A 13,641-nucleotide genomic window follows, 5' to 3' on the forward strand; every position below is an offset into this window, starting at 1 on the left:
GGGGGAAAAGAAGACAGGGTAAAAAGGGAAAAAGACGACAGGGAAAAAAGGAAAAAGACGACAGGGGAAAAAGACGACAGGGAAAAAGGGAAAAAGACGACAGGGAAAAAGACGACAGGGAAAAAGGGAAAAAGACGATAGGGGAAAAAGGGAAAAAGACGACAGGGGAAAAAGACGACAGGGGAAAAAGAAGACAGGGGAAAAAGATGACAGGGTAAAAAGGGAAAAAGACGACAGGGGAAAAAGACGACAGGGAAAAAAGAAGACAGGGGAAAAAGAAGACAGGGGAAAAAGAAGACAGGGGAAAAAGGGAAAAAGACGACAGGGGAAAAAGAAGACAGGTTAAAAAGGGAAAAAGACGACAGGGGAAAAAGACGACAGGGAAAAAAGAAGACAGGGGAAAAAGGGAAAAAGACGACAGGGGAAAAAGGGAAAAAGACGACAGGGGAAAAAGAAGACAGGGGAAAAAGAAGACAGGGTAAAAAGGGAAAAAGACAACAGGGAAAAAAGGAAAAAGACGACAGGGGAAAAAGACGACAGGGAAAAAGACGACAGGGGAAAAAGACGGCAGGCTAAAAAGGGAAAAAGACGACAGGGGAAAAGAAGACAGGGTAAAAAGGAAAAAGACAACAGGGAAAAAAGGAAAAAGACGACAGGGAAAAAGACGACAGGCGGAAAAAGACGACAGGGGAAAAAGGAAAAAGACGACAGGGGAAAAAGGGAAAAAGACGACAGGGGAAAAAGAAGGCGGGAAAAAGGAAAAAGACGACAGGGAAAAAGAAGACGGGAAAAAGGGAAAACGACGACAGGGGAGAAAGGGAAAAAGACGACAGGGGAAAAAAGGCAGGCTAAAAAGGGAAAAAGACGACAGGGGGAAAAAGGAAAAAGACGACAGGGGAAAAAGACGACAGGGTAAAAAGGAAAAGGGCGACAGGGTAAAAAGGGAAAAAGGCAACAGGGGGAAAAGGGAAAAAGACGACAGGGGGAAAAAGGAAAAAGACGACAGGGGAAAAAGGGAAAAAGACGACAGGGGAAAAAGGAAAAGACGACAGGGGAAAAAGGAAAAAGACGACAGGGGGAAAAAGGAAAAAAGACGACAGGGGGAAAGGGAAAAGACGACAGGGGAAAAGGGAAAAAGACAACAGGGAAAAAAGGAAAAAGACGACAGGGGAAAAAGACGACAGGGAAAAAGACGACAGGGGAAAAAGGGAAAAAGACGACAGGGAAAAAGACGACAGGGAAAAATACGACAGGGGAAAAAGGGAAAAAGACGACAGGGGAAAAAGGGAAAAAGACGACAGGGGAAAAAGGGAAAAAGACGACAGGGGAAAAAGAAGGCGGGAAAAAGGGAAAAAGACGACAGGGGAAAAAGAAGACGGGAAAAAGGGAAAACGACGACAGGGGAGAAAGGGAAAAAGACGACAGGGGAAAAAGACGGCAGGCTAAAAAGGGAAAAAGACGACAGGGGGAAAAAGGGAAAAAGACGACAGGGGAAAAAGACGACAGGGTAAAAAGGGAAAAGGGCGACAGGGTAAAAAGGCAACAGGGGGAAAAGGGAAAAAGACGACAGGGGGAAAAAGGAAAAAGACGACAGGGGAAAAAGGGAAAAAGACGACAGGGGAAAAAGGAAAAAGACGACAGGGGAAAAAGGAAAAAGACGACAGGGGGAAAGGGAAAAAGACGACAGGGGAAAAGGGAAAAAGACGACAGGGGAAAAAGGGAAAAAGACGACAGGGGGAAAAGGGAAAAAGACGACAGGGGGAAAAGACGACAGGGGAAAAAGACGACAGGGGAAAAAGGGAAAAAGACGACAGGGGAAAAAGGAAAAAGACGACAGGGGAAAAAGGAAAAAGACGACAGGGGAAAAAGGGAAAAAGACGACAGGGGGAAAAGGGAAAAAGACGACAGGGGGGAAAAGGAAAAAGACGACAGGGAAAAAGGAAAAAGACGACAGGGGAAAAAGGAAAAAGACGACAGGGGAAAAAGGAAAAAGACGACAGGGGGAAAAGGGAAAAAGACGACAGGGGGAAAAGGGAAAAAGACGACAGGGGAAAAAGACGACAGGGGAAAAAGGGAAAAAGACGACAGGGGAAAAAGGGAAAAAGACGACAGGGGAAAAAGACGACAGGGGAAAAAGACGACAGGGGAAAAAGGAAAAAGACGACGGGGAAAAGGGAAAAAGACGACAGGGGGAAAAGGGAAAAAGACGACAGGGGAAAAAGACAACAGGGGAAAAAGGGAAAAAGAAGACAGGGGAAAAAGACAGGGGAAAAAGACGACAGGGGAAAAAGACGACAGGGGAAAAAGACGACAGGGGAAAAAGGAAAAAGACGACAGGGGAAAAAGGAAAAAGACGACAGGGGAAAAAGGGAAAAGACGACAGGGGAAAAAGACGACAGGGGAAAAAGGGAAAAGACAACAGGGGAAAAGAACAACAGGGGAAAAGGGGAAAAAGACGACACGGGAAAAAGGGAAAAGACGACAGGGGAAAAAGACGACAGGGGAAAAAGACGACAGGGGAAAAAGGGAAAAAGACGACAGGGGAAAAAGACGACAGGGGAAAAAGGGAAAAAGACGACAGGGGTGATGGAAAAGGGTGATGTACAGATGGTACACAGCAGACCCATAGGAATTTGGAATTCTGGGATTGATTCTCGCTGAAAAGAGAGCTTTTGGCACCAATACCCCACAATTATTTGCTTCTCTCTCTAGAGTTCTCTCTTTCTACTATCCTTGTCTCACTCCCCCTCCACAGACCAAGACACAATGTGATCATAAACTACCTCAAGGTGTCTCGACTGTACCGAGCCTTCATCTCTCCCTCTCATCCTCTCACTCAGCCTTCTCCGCTCTCATCCTCACAATCCTTCATCCATCTCTATCTCTCCATGTGATAACCCAGAACACCTAAGAATAGATGCCAGAAGCTCCATCATTAGTATGCAGCAATATGCAAATTGGTCTGATTCGTTAGTCTGTGTGTGTGTTTCACACCACCAGTTCTCTCTCTGTACCATGCTCTTATTCTCACTCTGCAGCCCTCTCTCTCTATCAATCTGTCTCTCTCCACTCTCCCTCTCTCTCTTTCTCAGCAGTGGCGGCACACTCTGAGCAGACGCACTCAATGAACCCTGCTGGTGTTGAATCTTTCACAATGCTCTGTGCTGCTAGCTCTAGTGTTGAATCTATCACAGCGCTCTGTGCTGCTAGCTCTAGTGTTGAATCTATCACAGCGCTCTGTGCTGCTAGCCCTAGTGTTGAATCTATCACAGCGCTCTGTGCTGCTAGCCCTAGTGTTGAATCTATCACAATGCTCTGTGCTGCTAGCCCTAGTGTTGAATCTATCACAGCGCTCTGTGCTGCTAGCCCTAGTGTTGAATCTATCACAGCGCTCTGTGCTGCTAGCTCTAGTGTTGAATCTATCACAGCGCTCTGTGCTGCTAGCCCTAGTGTTGAATCTATCACAGCGCTCTGTGCTGCTAGCTCTAGTGTTGAATCTATCACAGCGCTCTGTGCTGCTAGCCCTAGTGTTGAATCTATCACAGCGCTCTGTGCTGCTAGTCCTAGTGTTGAATCTATCACAGCGCTCTGTGCTGCTAGCCCTAGTGTTGAATCTATCACAGCGCTCTGTGCTGCTAGCCCTAGTGTTGAATCTATCACAGCACTCTGTGCTGCTAGCCCTAGTGTTGAATCTATCACAGCGCTCTGTGCTGCTAGCCCTAGTGTTGAATCTATCACAGCGCTCTGTGCTGCTAGCCCTAGTGTTGAATCTATCACAGCACTCTGTGCTGCTAGCCCTAGTGTTGAATCTATCACAGCGCTCTGTGCTGCTAGCCCTAGTGTTGAATCTATCACAGCACTCTGTGCTGCTAGCCCTAGTGTTGAATCTATCACAGCGCTCTGTGCTGCTAGCCCTAGTGTTGAATCTATCACAGCGCTCTGTGCTGCTAGCCCTAATGTTGAATCTATCACAGCACTCTGTGCTGCTAGCTCTAGTGTTGAATCTATCACAGCGCTCTGTGCTGCTAGCTCTAGTGTTGAATCTATCACAGCGCTCTGTGCTGCTAGCCCTAGTGTTGAATCTATTACAGCGCTCTGTGCTGCTAGCTCTAGTGTTGAATCTATTACAGCGCTCTGTGCTGCTAGCCCTAGTGTTGAATCTATTACAGCGCTCTGTGCTGCTAGCCCTAGTGTTGAATCTATCACAGCACTCTGTGCTGCTAGCCCTAGTGTTGAATCTATCACAGCGCTCTGTGCTGCTAGCCCTAGTGTTGAATCTATCACAGCGCTCTGTGCTGCTAGCCCTAGTGTTGAATCTATCACAGCACTCTGTGCTGCTAGCCCTAGTGTTGAATCTATCACAGCGCTCTGTGCTGCTAGCCCTAGTGTTGAATCTATCACAGCGCTCTGTGCTGCTAGCCCTAATGTTGAATCTATCACAGCACTCTGTGCTGCTAGCTCTAGTGTTGAATCTATCACAGCGCTCTGTGCTGCTAGCCCTAGTGTTGAATCTATCACAGCGCTCTGTGCTGCTAGCCCTAATGTTGAATCTATCACAGCACTCTGTGCTGCTAGCTCTAGTGTTGAATCTATCACAGCACTCTGTGCTGCTCGCATCATGTGTGTGTCCGTAGATGTGTGCACCATATTGATCCCCCTCTCAGTGAGGTAATATGGCCCTTTAATGTCCAGTCATTCTCAGTAAGAACACATTGTCCTATAACATCTGTTATTGCTTTCAATAGTTCAAAGAACATATGGGTTCTAAAAAAATAGACAGCATCACTCCACTTAGGCATCCAGGGAGACTGCCTGTCTGAAATCCAAGATGGAGTCATTTTCGCATGTTCAGTGGCGTCGGTCACACTAGAATGATTACTCCACGGGCATAAGGATGTGGGCTAATATTGGCCTGGGTGGAACCGCCAATAATATGTAACAGTCTGTCATGAAGTCTAAGTCATGATTCAGCCACAGCCCTGCTCAGTATGCACCAGAAGTGGTCCGTAGGAGAAGGAACAACCACATACCAACAAGAACAGACGGAACAGCTAAGTACAGATGGAACAACTCAGTAAAAAAACCGAACAGCTCATTGGTGAGTCCAGTAGATAGCAGGATAGCTCAGTATGGATAAGAGAAGCAACATAAAACCAGAACCCATGTTAGCATAATGTTAGCATTTATGCTCACCCATGTGAGCATAAAAAACTGAAATATAACATTTACATAAGTATTCAGATCCTTTACTCAGTATTTTGTTGAAGCACCTTTGGCAGCGATTACAGCCTCGCGTTTTCTTGGGTATGACGCTACAAGCTTGGCACACCTGTATTTGGGGAGTTTCTCCCATTCTTCTCTGCAGATCCTCTCAAGTTCTGTCAGGTTGGATGGGAAGCGTCGCTGCACAGCTATTTTCAAGTCTCTCCAGAGATGTTCGATCAGGTTCAAGTCTGGGCTCTGGCTGGGCCACTCAAGGACATTCAGAGAGTTGTCCTGAAGCCACTCCTGCGTAGTCTTGGCTGTGTGCTTAGGGTCATTGTCCTGTTGGAAGGTGAACATTTTCCCCAGTCTGAGGTCCTGAGCAGGTTTTCTGTACTTTGCTCTGTTCATCTTTCCCTCGATCCTGACTAGTCTCCCAGTCCATGTCACTGAAAAACATTCCCACAGCATGATGCTGCAACCACCATGCTTTACCGTAGGGATGGTGCCAGGTTTCCTCCAGACGTAACACTTGGCATTCAGGCCAAAGAGTTCAATCTTGGTTTCATCAGACCAGAGAATCTTGTTTCTCATGGTCTGAGAGTCATTTAGGTGCCTTTTGGCAAACTCCAATCGGGCTGTCATGTGACTTTTACTAAGGAGTTGCTTCCGTCTGGCCACTCTACCATAAAGGTCTGATTGGCGGTGCTGCAGAGATGGTTGTCCTTCTGGAAGGTCCTCCCTTCTCCACAGAGGAACTTTTGAGCTCTGTCAGAGTGACCATCGGATTCTTGAGGCCCTTCTCCCACGATTACTCAGTTTGGCCAGGCTCTAGGAAGAGTCTTGATGGTTCCAAACTTCTTCCATTTAATAATGATGGAGGCCAATGTCAACTGTGGGACCTTGTATAGACAGGTGTGTGCCTTTCCAAATCATGTCCAATCAATTAAATTTACCACAGGTGGACTCCAATCAAGTTGTAGAAACACCTCAAGGATGATCAATGGAAACAGGATGCACCTGAGCCCAAACAAACAGGATGGAGTCTCATAGCAAAGGGTCTGAATACTTATGTAAATAAAGTATTTTAGTTTATTTTTTATTCTAAAAACCTGTTTTCACTTTGTCATTATGGGATATTGTGTGTAGATTAATGAGGGAAATATTTAATTTAAACAATTTTAGAATAAGGCTGTAACTTAATGTGAAAAAAAGTCAAGGGGTCTGAATACTTTCCAAATGCACAGTATACACTCACTCTCTCTTTTTCACACTCACAATGTGTTTGCAGCGAGGCAACAGGAAGGTCTCTATAGATTCTTTCTCCAGATCTCACACTTAGTATGTAAACACACATACGACACACACTCATGCACACAGAAACACACACACACAGGCAGCCACATGTGCAAGTGCACATACAAACACGGACGCACAAATGTACACACACACACCCTCCCCGTGTGTACCTGTGGTAGGGCGATGGACAGCTGTCTCGAGAGGGAGTCCTTCTCATGGCCCAGGTCTCGGAGTCGAAGCTGGGCTGTCCCCAGACTGTCCTGGGTCTCCCTCAGGCTGTCCAGCAGCCTCTCCCTCTCCGTCAGCATGTTCACCATCAGAGATTCCAGATTCCCTGTGCTGCCCCCCTCGTCACCTCCGCCCCGGGGCTCCCCTCTGCCCCCGTACCCACCCCCCATACCGCCTCCCATTCCCCCACCACTCCCTCCCGGAGAGGAAGGCCCTCCCCCACTCCCGCCACGCCCATCCTCAGAGATTGTGGGCATCACCTCGCACATCATCTTGAGGCCGGAGAGTGTGTGGGGTGTTAGCTGGAAGTTGGTGGGTGTCGGTGGAGAGTGTGGGATTGTGGGATTGTTCTGGGAGAATTTGCTTCAAGGAGCCCACAGAATTTTGTTTCAAGTATGTATGCTTGTATGAGGTAAGGTGTGAAGGGCACTCTATTCTCTTTTGTCTCTCTCTATTTATCTCTGCCTAGCTTTGACCCTTGATCTCTCTCTTTTGTTTGTGTCCTTGTCCTTTTCTCTTGTCACTATGTGAGAGAGGTTGGTTGACAGGCAAGCAGATTGGTGGCACTCTGTTACCCTTCTCTCTCCTCTGTACCTCACCTCCCTATGAATAAGACGTCACTGTCATCACAAACAAGCCTGTGTTTGGTTGGTTAACGGCTTGTCACTCTGTACCTTGCTACTTCCTCATCTCTACTTCCTGGCTTCACTGAATTAGCTCCTTTGGATGTATTGCTACAATAGCAATAGCTCTGCTGTGTCTAGCAAACACCTGATTGGCTCTCTGCTTGTGGTGATAACAACTGATTGGTTGTCTCAGTGAGTCTGGCTGAGTGACAGGGCCCAGGTAATTGTGAGGTACAATTAGGGTGTGGCAAGGCAAGGTCTAGAGTGGTAGGACGAGATAGGAGGAGTCCATGGGGGTGTCTAGGAGTTTAGGGAGGGGGCAAGAGGGAGGGCAGGTGTAGTGGAGGGCCTTGGACACCCCAGGGTGGTCTTCAGACAGATGAGAGAAGCAGCTGGAAAATAGAGAACAAGATGATTGGAAACTGGGGAAAAGAAGAGAGAAACGGGGGAAAGGAAGAGAGAAACGGGGGAAAGGAAGAGAGAAACGGGGGAAAGGAAGAGAGAAACGGGGAAAGGAAGAGAGAAACGGGGGAAAGGAAGAGAGAAACGGGGAAAAGGAAGAGAGAAACGGGGAAGAGGAAGAGAGAAACGGGAGAAAGGAAGAGAGAAACGGGGAAAAGAAGAGAGAAACGGGGGAAAAGAAGAGAGAAACGGGGGAAAAGAAGAGAGAAACGGGGGAAAAGAAGAGAGAAACGGGGGAAAAGAAGAGAGAAACGGGGGAAAAGAAGAGAGAAACGGGGAAAAGAAGAGAGAAACGGGAAGAGGAAGAGAGAAACGGGCAAAGGAAGAGAGAAACGGGGAAAAGAAGAGAGAAACGGGAGAAAAGAAGAGAGAAACGGGGGAAAAGAAGAGAGAAACGGGGGAAAAGAAGAGAGAAACGGGGGAAAAGAAGAGAGAAACGGGGGAAAGGAAGAGAGAAACGGGGGAAAGGAAGAGAGAAACGGGGGAAAAGAAGAGAGAAACGGGGGAAAAGAAGAGAGAAACAGGGGAAAAGAAGAGAGAAACAGGGGAAAAGGAAGAGAGAAACGGGGAAAAGGAAGAGAGAAACGGGGGAAAGGAAGAGAGAAACGGGGGAAAGGAAGAGAGAAACAGGGGAAAGGAAGAGAGAAACGGGGGAAAGGAAGAGAGAAACGGGGGAAAGGAAGAGAGAAACAGGAGAAAGGAAGAGAGAAACAGGAGAAAGGAAGAGAGAAACAGGGGAAAGGAAGAGAGAAACGGGGGAAAGGAAGAGAGAAACAGGAGAAAGGAAGAGAGAAACAGGGGAAAGGAAGAGAGAAACAGGAAAGGAAGAAAGGAAGAGAGAAACAGGGGAAGAGAGAAACAGGGGAAAGAAGAGAGAAACAGGGTAAAGGAAGAGAGAAACAGGGGAAAAAGAAGAGAGAAACAGGGAAAGGAAGAGAGAAACAGGGTAAAGGAAGAGAGAAACAGGTGAAAGGAAGAGAGAAACAGGGGAAAGGAAGAGAGAAACAGGGTAAAGGAAGAGAGAAACAGGTGAAAAGAAGAGAGAAACAGGGTAAAGGAAGAGAGAAACAGGGTAAAGGAAGAGAGAAACAGGGGAAAGGAAAAGAGAAACAGGGGAAAGGAAGAGAGAAACAGGAGAAAGGAAGAGAGAAACAGGGGAAGAGAGAAACAGGGGAAGAGAGAAACAGGGGAAGAGAGAAACAGGGTAAAGGAAGAGAGAAACAGGGGATAAGAAGAGAGAAACAGGGGAAAAGGAAGAGAGAAACAGGAAGAGAGATAACGGGGAAGAGAGAAACAGGGGAAAGAGAGAGAAACAGGGATAAGAAGAGAGAAACAGGGAAAGGAAGAGAGAAACAGGGGAAAAGGGGAAGAGAGAAACAGGGGAAAGGAAGAGAGAGAAACAGGAGAAAGGAAAGAGAAACAGGGGAAGAATAGAGCAGGGGGAAGAGAAACAGGGGAAAGGAAAGAGAAACAGGGTAAAGGAAGAGAGAAACAGGGGAAAGAAGAGAGAAACAGGGGAAAACAGGGGAAAGAAGAGAAACAGGGTAAAGGAAAGAGAAACAGGGAAAGGAAGAGAGAAACAGGGGAAAGGAAGAGAGAAACAGGGGAAAGAAGAGAGAAACAGGGGAAAGGAAGAACAGGGGAAAGGAAGAGAGAAACAGGGGAAAGGAAGAGAGAAACAGGCGGGGAAGAGAGAAACAGGGGAAAGGATGAGAGAAACAGGGTAAAGGAAGAGAGAACAGGGTAAAGGAAAGAGAAACAGAGAAACAGGAAGAGAGAGAAACAGGGAAAGGAAGAGGAACAGGGGAAAGGAAGAGAAACAGGGGAAAGGAAAGAGAGAAACAGGGGAAAGGAAGAGAGAAACAGGGAAAGGAAGAGAGAAACAGGGGAAAGGAAGAGAGAAACAGGGGAAAAGAAGAGAGAAACAGGGGAAAAGGAAGAGAGAAACAGGAAAGGAAATAGAGAAACAGGGTAAAGGAAGAGAGAGAAACAGGGGAAAGGAAGAGAGAAACAGGGGAAAGGAAGAGAGAAACAGGGGAAAGGAAGAGAGAAACAGGGGAAAGGAAGAGAGAAACAGGGGAAAGGAAGAGAGAAACAGGGAAAGGAGAGAGAAACAGGGGAAAAAGAGAGAAACAGAAAGAGAGAAACAGGGGAAAGAAGAGGAAAAGGGGAAGAAGAGAGAAAACAGGGGAAAGGAAGAGAGAAACAGAGAGAAAGGAAAAGAGAAACAGGGGACAATAATAGAGAAACAGGGAAAGGAAAGAGAGAAACAGGGGGAAAGGAAGAGAAACAGGGGAAAGGAAGAGAGAAACAGGGGAAAGGACAGAGAGGAAACAGGGGAAAGGAAGAGAGAAACAGAGGGGAAAGGAAGAGGAGGAAACAGAGAGAAAAGGGGAAAAGAGAGAAACAAGAGGGGAAAAGGAAGAGAAACAGGGGGGAAAGGAAGAAGAGAAACAGGGGAAAGGAAGAGAGAAACAGGGAAAGGAAGAGAGAAACAGGAAACAGAGGAAACAGGGAGCTGAAGAGAGAAACAGGGAAAGGAAGAGAGAAACAGGGGAAAGGAAGAGAAACAGGGGAAAGGAAAAAGAGAAACAGGGGACAATAAAGAGAAACAGGAAAGGAAGAGAGAAACAGGGGAAAGGAAGAGAGAAACAGGGGAAAGGAAGAGAGAAACAGGGGAAAAGGAAGAGAGAAACAGGGGAAAGGAAGAGAGAAACAGGGGAAAGGAAAGAGAAACAGGGGAAAGGAAGAGAGAAACAGGGAAAGGAAGAGAGAAAAGGAAGAAACAGGAAGGAAGAGAAACAGGGGAAAGGAAGAGAGAAACAGGGGAAAGGAAGAGAGAAACAGGGGAAAGGAAGAGAGAGAAAGAGGGGGAAAGAAGAGAGAAACAGGGGAAAGGAGAGGAAAGGAAGAGGAGAAACAGGGGAAAGGAAGAGAGGAAAAGGAAAAAGAAGAGAGAACAGGGGAAAGGGATGAGAGAAACAGGGTAAAGGAAGAGAGAAACAGGGAAAGGAAGAGAGAGAAACAGGAGAAAGGAAAAAGAAACAGGGAGGACAATAATAGAAACTAGGGGAAAAGGGAGAGAGAAACAGGAGTGGGAAAGAGAGAAACAAGAGGTAAGGAGAGAAAGAGAAACAGGGTAAAGGGAAGAGAAAGCAGGACAATAATAGAGAGAAAACGGGAAAGGAAGAGAGAAACAGAGTAAAGGAGAAGACAGAAACAGGGTGAGAGAAACAAGATGGGAGGAAGAAACAGAAGAGAAACAGATGCCAAAGGAAGGAAGAGAGAAACAGGGGAAAGGAAGAGAGAAACAGGGGAAAGGAAGAGAGGAAACAGGGTAAAGAAGAGAAAGGAAAGAGAGAAACAGGGGAAAGGAAGAGAGAAACAGGGGAAAAGAAGAGAGAAACAGGGGAAAGGAAGAGAGAAACAGGGGAAAGAAGAGAGAAACAGGGGAAAGAAGAGAGAAACAGGGAAAGGAAGAGAGAAACAGGGGAAAGAAGAGAGAAACAGGGGAAAGGAAGAGAGAAACAGGGTAAAGGAAGAGAGAAACAGGGAAAGGAAGAGAGAAACAGGGAAAGGAAGAGAGAAACAGGGGAAAGGAAGAGAGAAACAGGGAAAAGGAAGAGAGAAACAGGGAAAGGAAGAGAGAAACAGGGGAAAGGAAGAGAGAAACAGGGGAAAGGAAGAGAGAAACAGGGGAAAGGAAGAAGAGAAACAGGGGAAAGGAAGAGAGAAACAGGGAAAGGAAGAGAGAAACAGGGGAAAGGAAGAGAGAAACAGGGGAAAGGAAAAGAGAGAAACAGGGGAAAGAAACAGGGGAAAGGAAAGAGAGAGAAACAGAAGGGAAAGAAGAGAAACAGGGGAAGGAAGGAGGAAACAGGAAAGGAAGAAACAGGTTAAAGAAAGAGAGAAACAGGGAAAGGAAAGAGAAACAGGGGAAGGAAGAGAGAAACAGGGGACAATAATAGAAACAGGAGTAAAGGAAAGAGAAACAGGGAAAGGAAAGAGAGAAACAGGGGAAAGGAAGAGAGATGGAAAGGAAGAGAGAAACAGGGGAAAGGAAGGGAAGAAAGAAGAGAGAAACAGGAAAGGATGAGGAAAAGAAGAAGAGAAACAGGGGAAAGGAAGAGAGAAACAGGGGAAAGGAAAAGAAACAGGGAGAGAATGAGGGGGAAAGAAAGAGAAACAGGGTAAAGAAAGAGAGAAACAGGGGGAAAGGAAGAGAGAAACAGGGGGAAAGGAAGAGAGAAACAGAGGGAAAGGAAGAGGAGAAACAGGGGAAAGGAAGAGAGAAAAGGGGAAAGAAGAGAGAAACAGGGTTAAAGAAAAGGGGAAAAGAAGAAGGAGAAACTGAGGAAAGAAGAGAGAAACAGGTTAAAGAAAGAGAGAACAGGGGAAAAAGGAAGAGAGAGAGGAAACAGGGGAAAGGAAGAGAAACAGGTTAAAGAAAAGAGAGAAACAGGGAAAGGAAAGAGAGAGAAACAGGGAAAGGAAGAGAAAAACAGGGGGAAAGGAAGAGAGAAACAGGGGAAAGGAAAGGAAGGGGAAAGGAAGAGGAAACAGGGGAAAGGGAAAAGAAACAAGGAGGAAAATAAAGAGAGAAAGAAAGAGAAACAGGAAAGGAAGAGAGAAACAGGGAAAGGAAGAGAGAAACAGGGAAAGGAAGAGAGAAACAGGGTAAGGAAAGAGAGGAAACAGGGGGAAAGGAAAGAGAAACAGGGAAAGGAAGAGAGAGAAACAGGGTAAAGGAGAGAAACAGGGGAAAGGAAGAGAGAAACAGGAGGGAAAGGAGAGAAACAGGGGAAAAGGAAGAGAAAGAGAAACAGGGGAAAGGAAGAGAAACAGGGGGAAAGAAGAGAGAAACATGGGGAAAGGAAAAGAAAGAAGAGAGAAAAACAGGGGAAAGAAAAAGAAGAGAGAAACAGGGAAAGGAAAGAGAAAAACAGGGCAAAGAAGGAGAAAACAGGAAAAGAAGAGAGAAACAGGGGAAAGGAAGAGAGAGAAAAGGAAGGAGAAACAGGGGAAAGGGAAACTAGAGAGATTCAGGGGGAGAAGAAACAGGGAGGAAGAGAGAAACAGAGGGGAAACAGGGAAGGAAGAGAGAAACAGAATTAAAGGAAGAGAGAAACAGGGCAAAAGGAAGAGAGAAAACAGGGGAAAGGAAGAAGAGAGAAACAGGGAAAGGAAGAGAGAAACAGGGGACAAGGAAGAGAGAAACAGGGGAAAGGAAGAGAGAAACAGGGGAAAGGAAGAGAGAAACAGGGAAAGGAAGAGAGAAACAGGGTAAAGGAAGAGAGAAACAGAAAGGAAAGAGAGAAACAGGGGAAATAAGAGAGAAACAGAAAAGGAAAGAGAGAAACAGGGGAAAGGAAAGGGAGAAGAGAGAAACAGGGAAGAAGAGGAGAAACAGGGGGAAAGGAAGGGGAAAGAAGAGAGAAACAGTAAAAGGGAGAAAAGAAGAGAGAAACAGGGGAAGAAAGAGGAAACAGGGGGAAGAGGAAAGAGGAAGAGAAACAGGGGAAAGGAAGAGAGAAACAGGGACTGGAAATAGAGAAACAGGGAAAAGGAAGAAGAGAGAAACAGGGGAAAGGAAGAGAGAAACAGGGGAAAGGAAAGAGAGAACAGGGGGGAAGAGAGAAACAGGGGGAAAGGGGGAAAACAGGAAGAGAGAGGAACAGGGGAAGAGAAACAGGGAAAGGTGGAACAGAAACAGGGGAAAGGAAAGAGAAACAGGGTTAAAGGAAAGAGAGAAACAGGGAAAGGAAGAGAGAAACAGGGAAAAGAAGAAAAAGAGAGAAACAGGGGAAAGGGAAGAGAGAAACAG

The 13,641-nt window shown here is 46.4% G+C and overlaps 1 protein-coding gene across 3 annotated transcripts in view; it reads right to left on the reverse strand.

Annotated features, from left to right (window-relative positions):
- The window catches only part of LOC118383936 (liprin-alpha-3-like), a 115,000-nt gene that overhangs the window by 31,828 nt on the left and 69,531 nt on the right, over window positions 1-13,641 (reverse strand). For 2 of the 3 annotated variants that reach the window (XM_052491436.1, XM_052491437.1), the window contains exon 2: window positions 6,672-7,747. In XM_052491436.1, the coding sequence (XP_052347396.1) occupies window positions 6,672-7,001 (330 nt within the window). In that variant the 5' untranslated portion in view covers window positions 7,002-7,747. Of the gene's footprint in view, window positions 1-6,671; window positions 7,748-13,641 lie in introns of those variants that run through there. The other variant, XM_052491439.1, reaches the window with a different exon arrangement.

This window comes from Oncorhynchus keta, chromosome 32 (genome assembly GCF_023373465.1).
Source record: "Oncorhynchus keta strain PuntledgeMale-10-30-2019 chromosome 32, Oket_V2, whole genome shotgun sequence".
Classification (NCBI taxonomy): domain Eukaryota; kingdom Metazoa; phylum Chordata; class Actinopteri; order Salmoniformes; family Salmonidae; genus Oncorhynchus; species Oncorhynchus keta.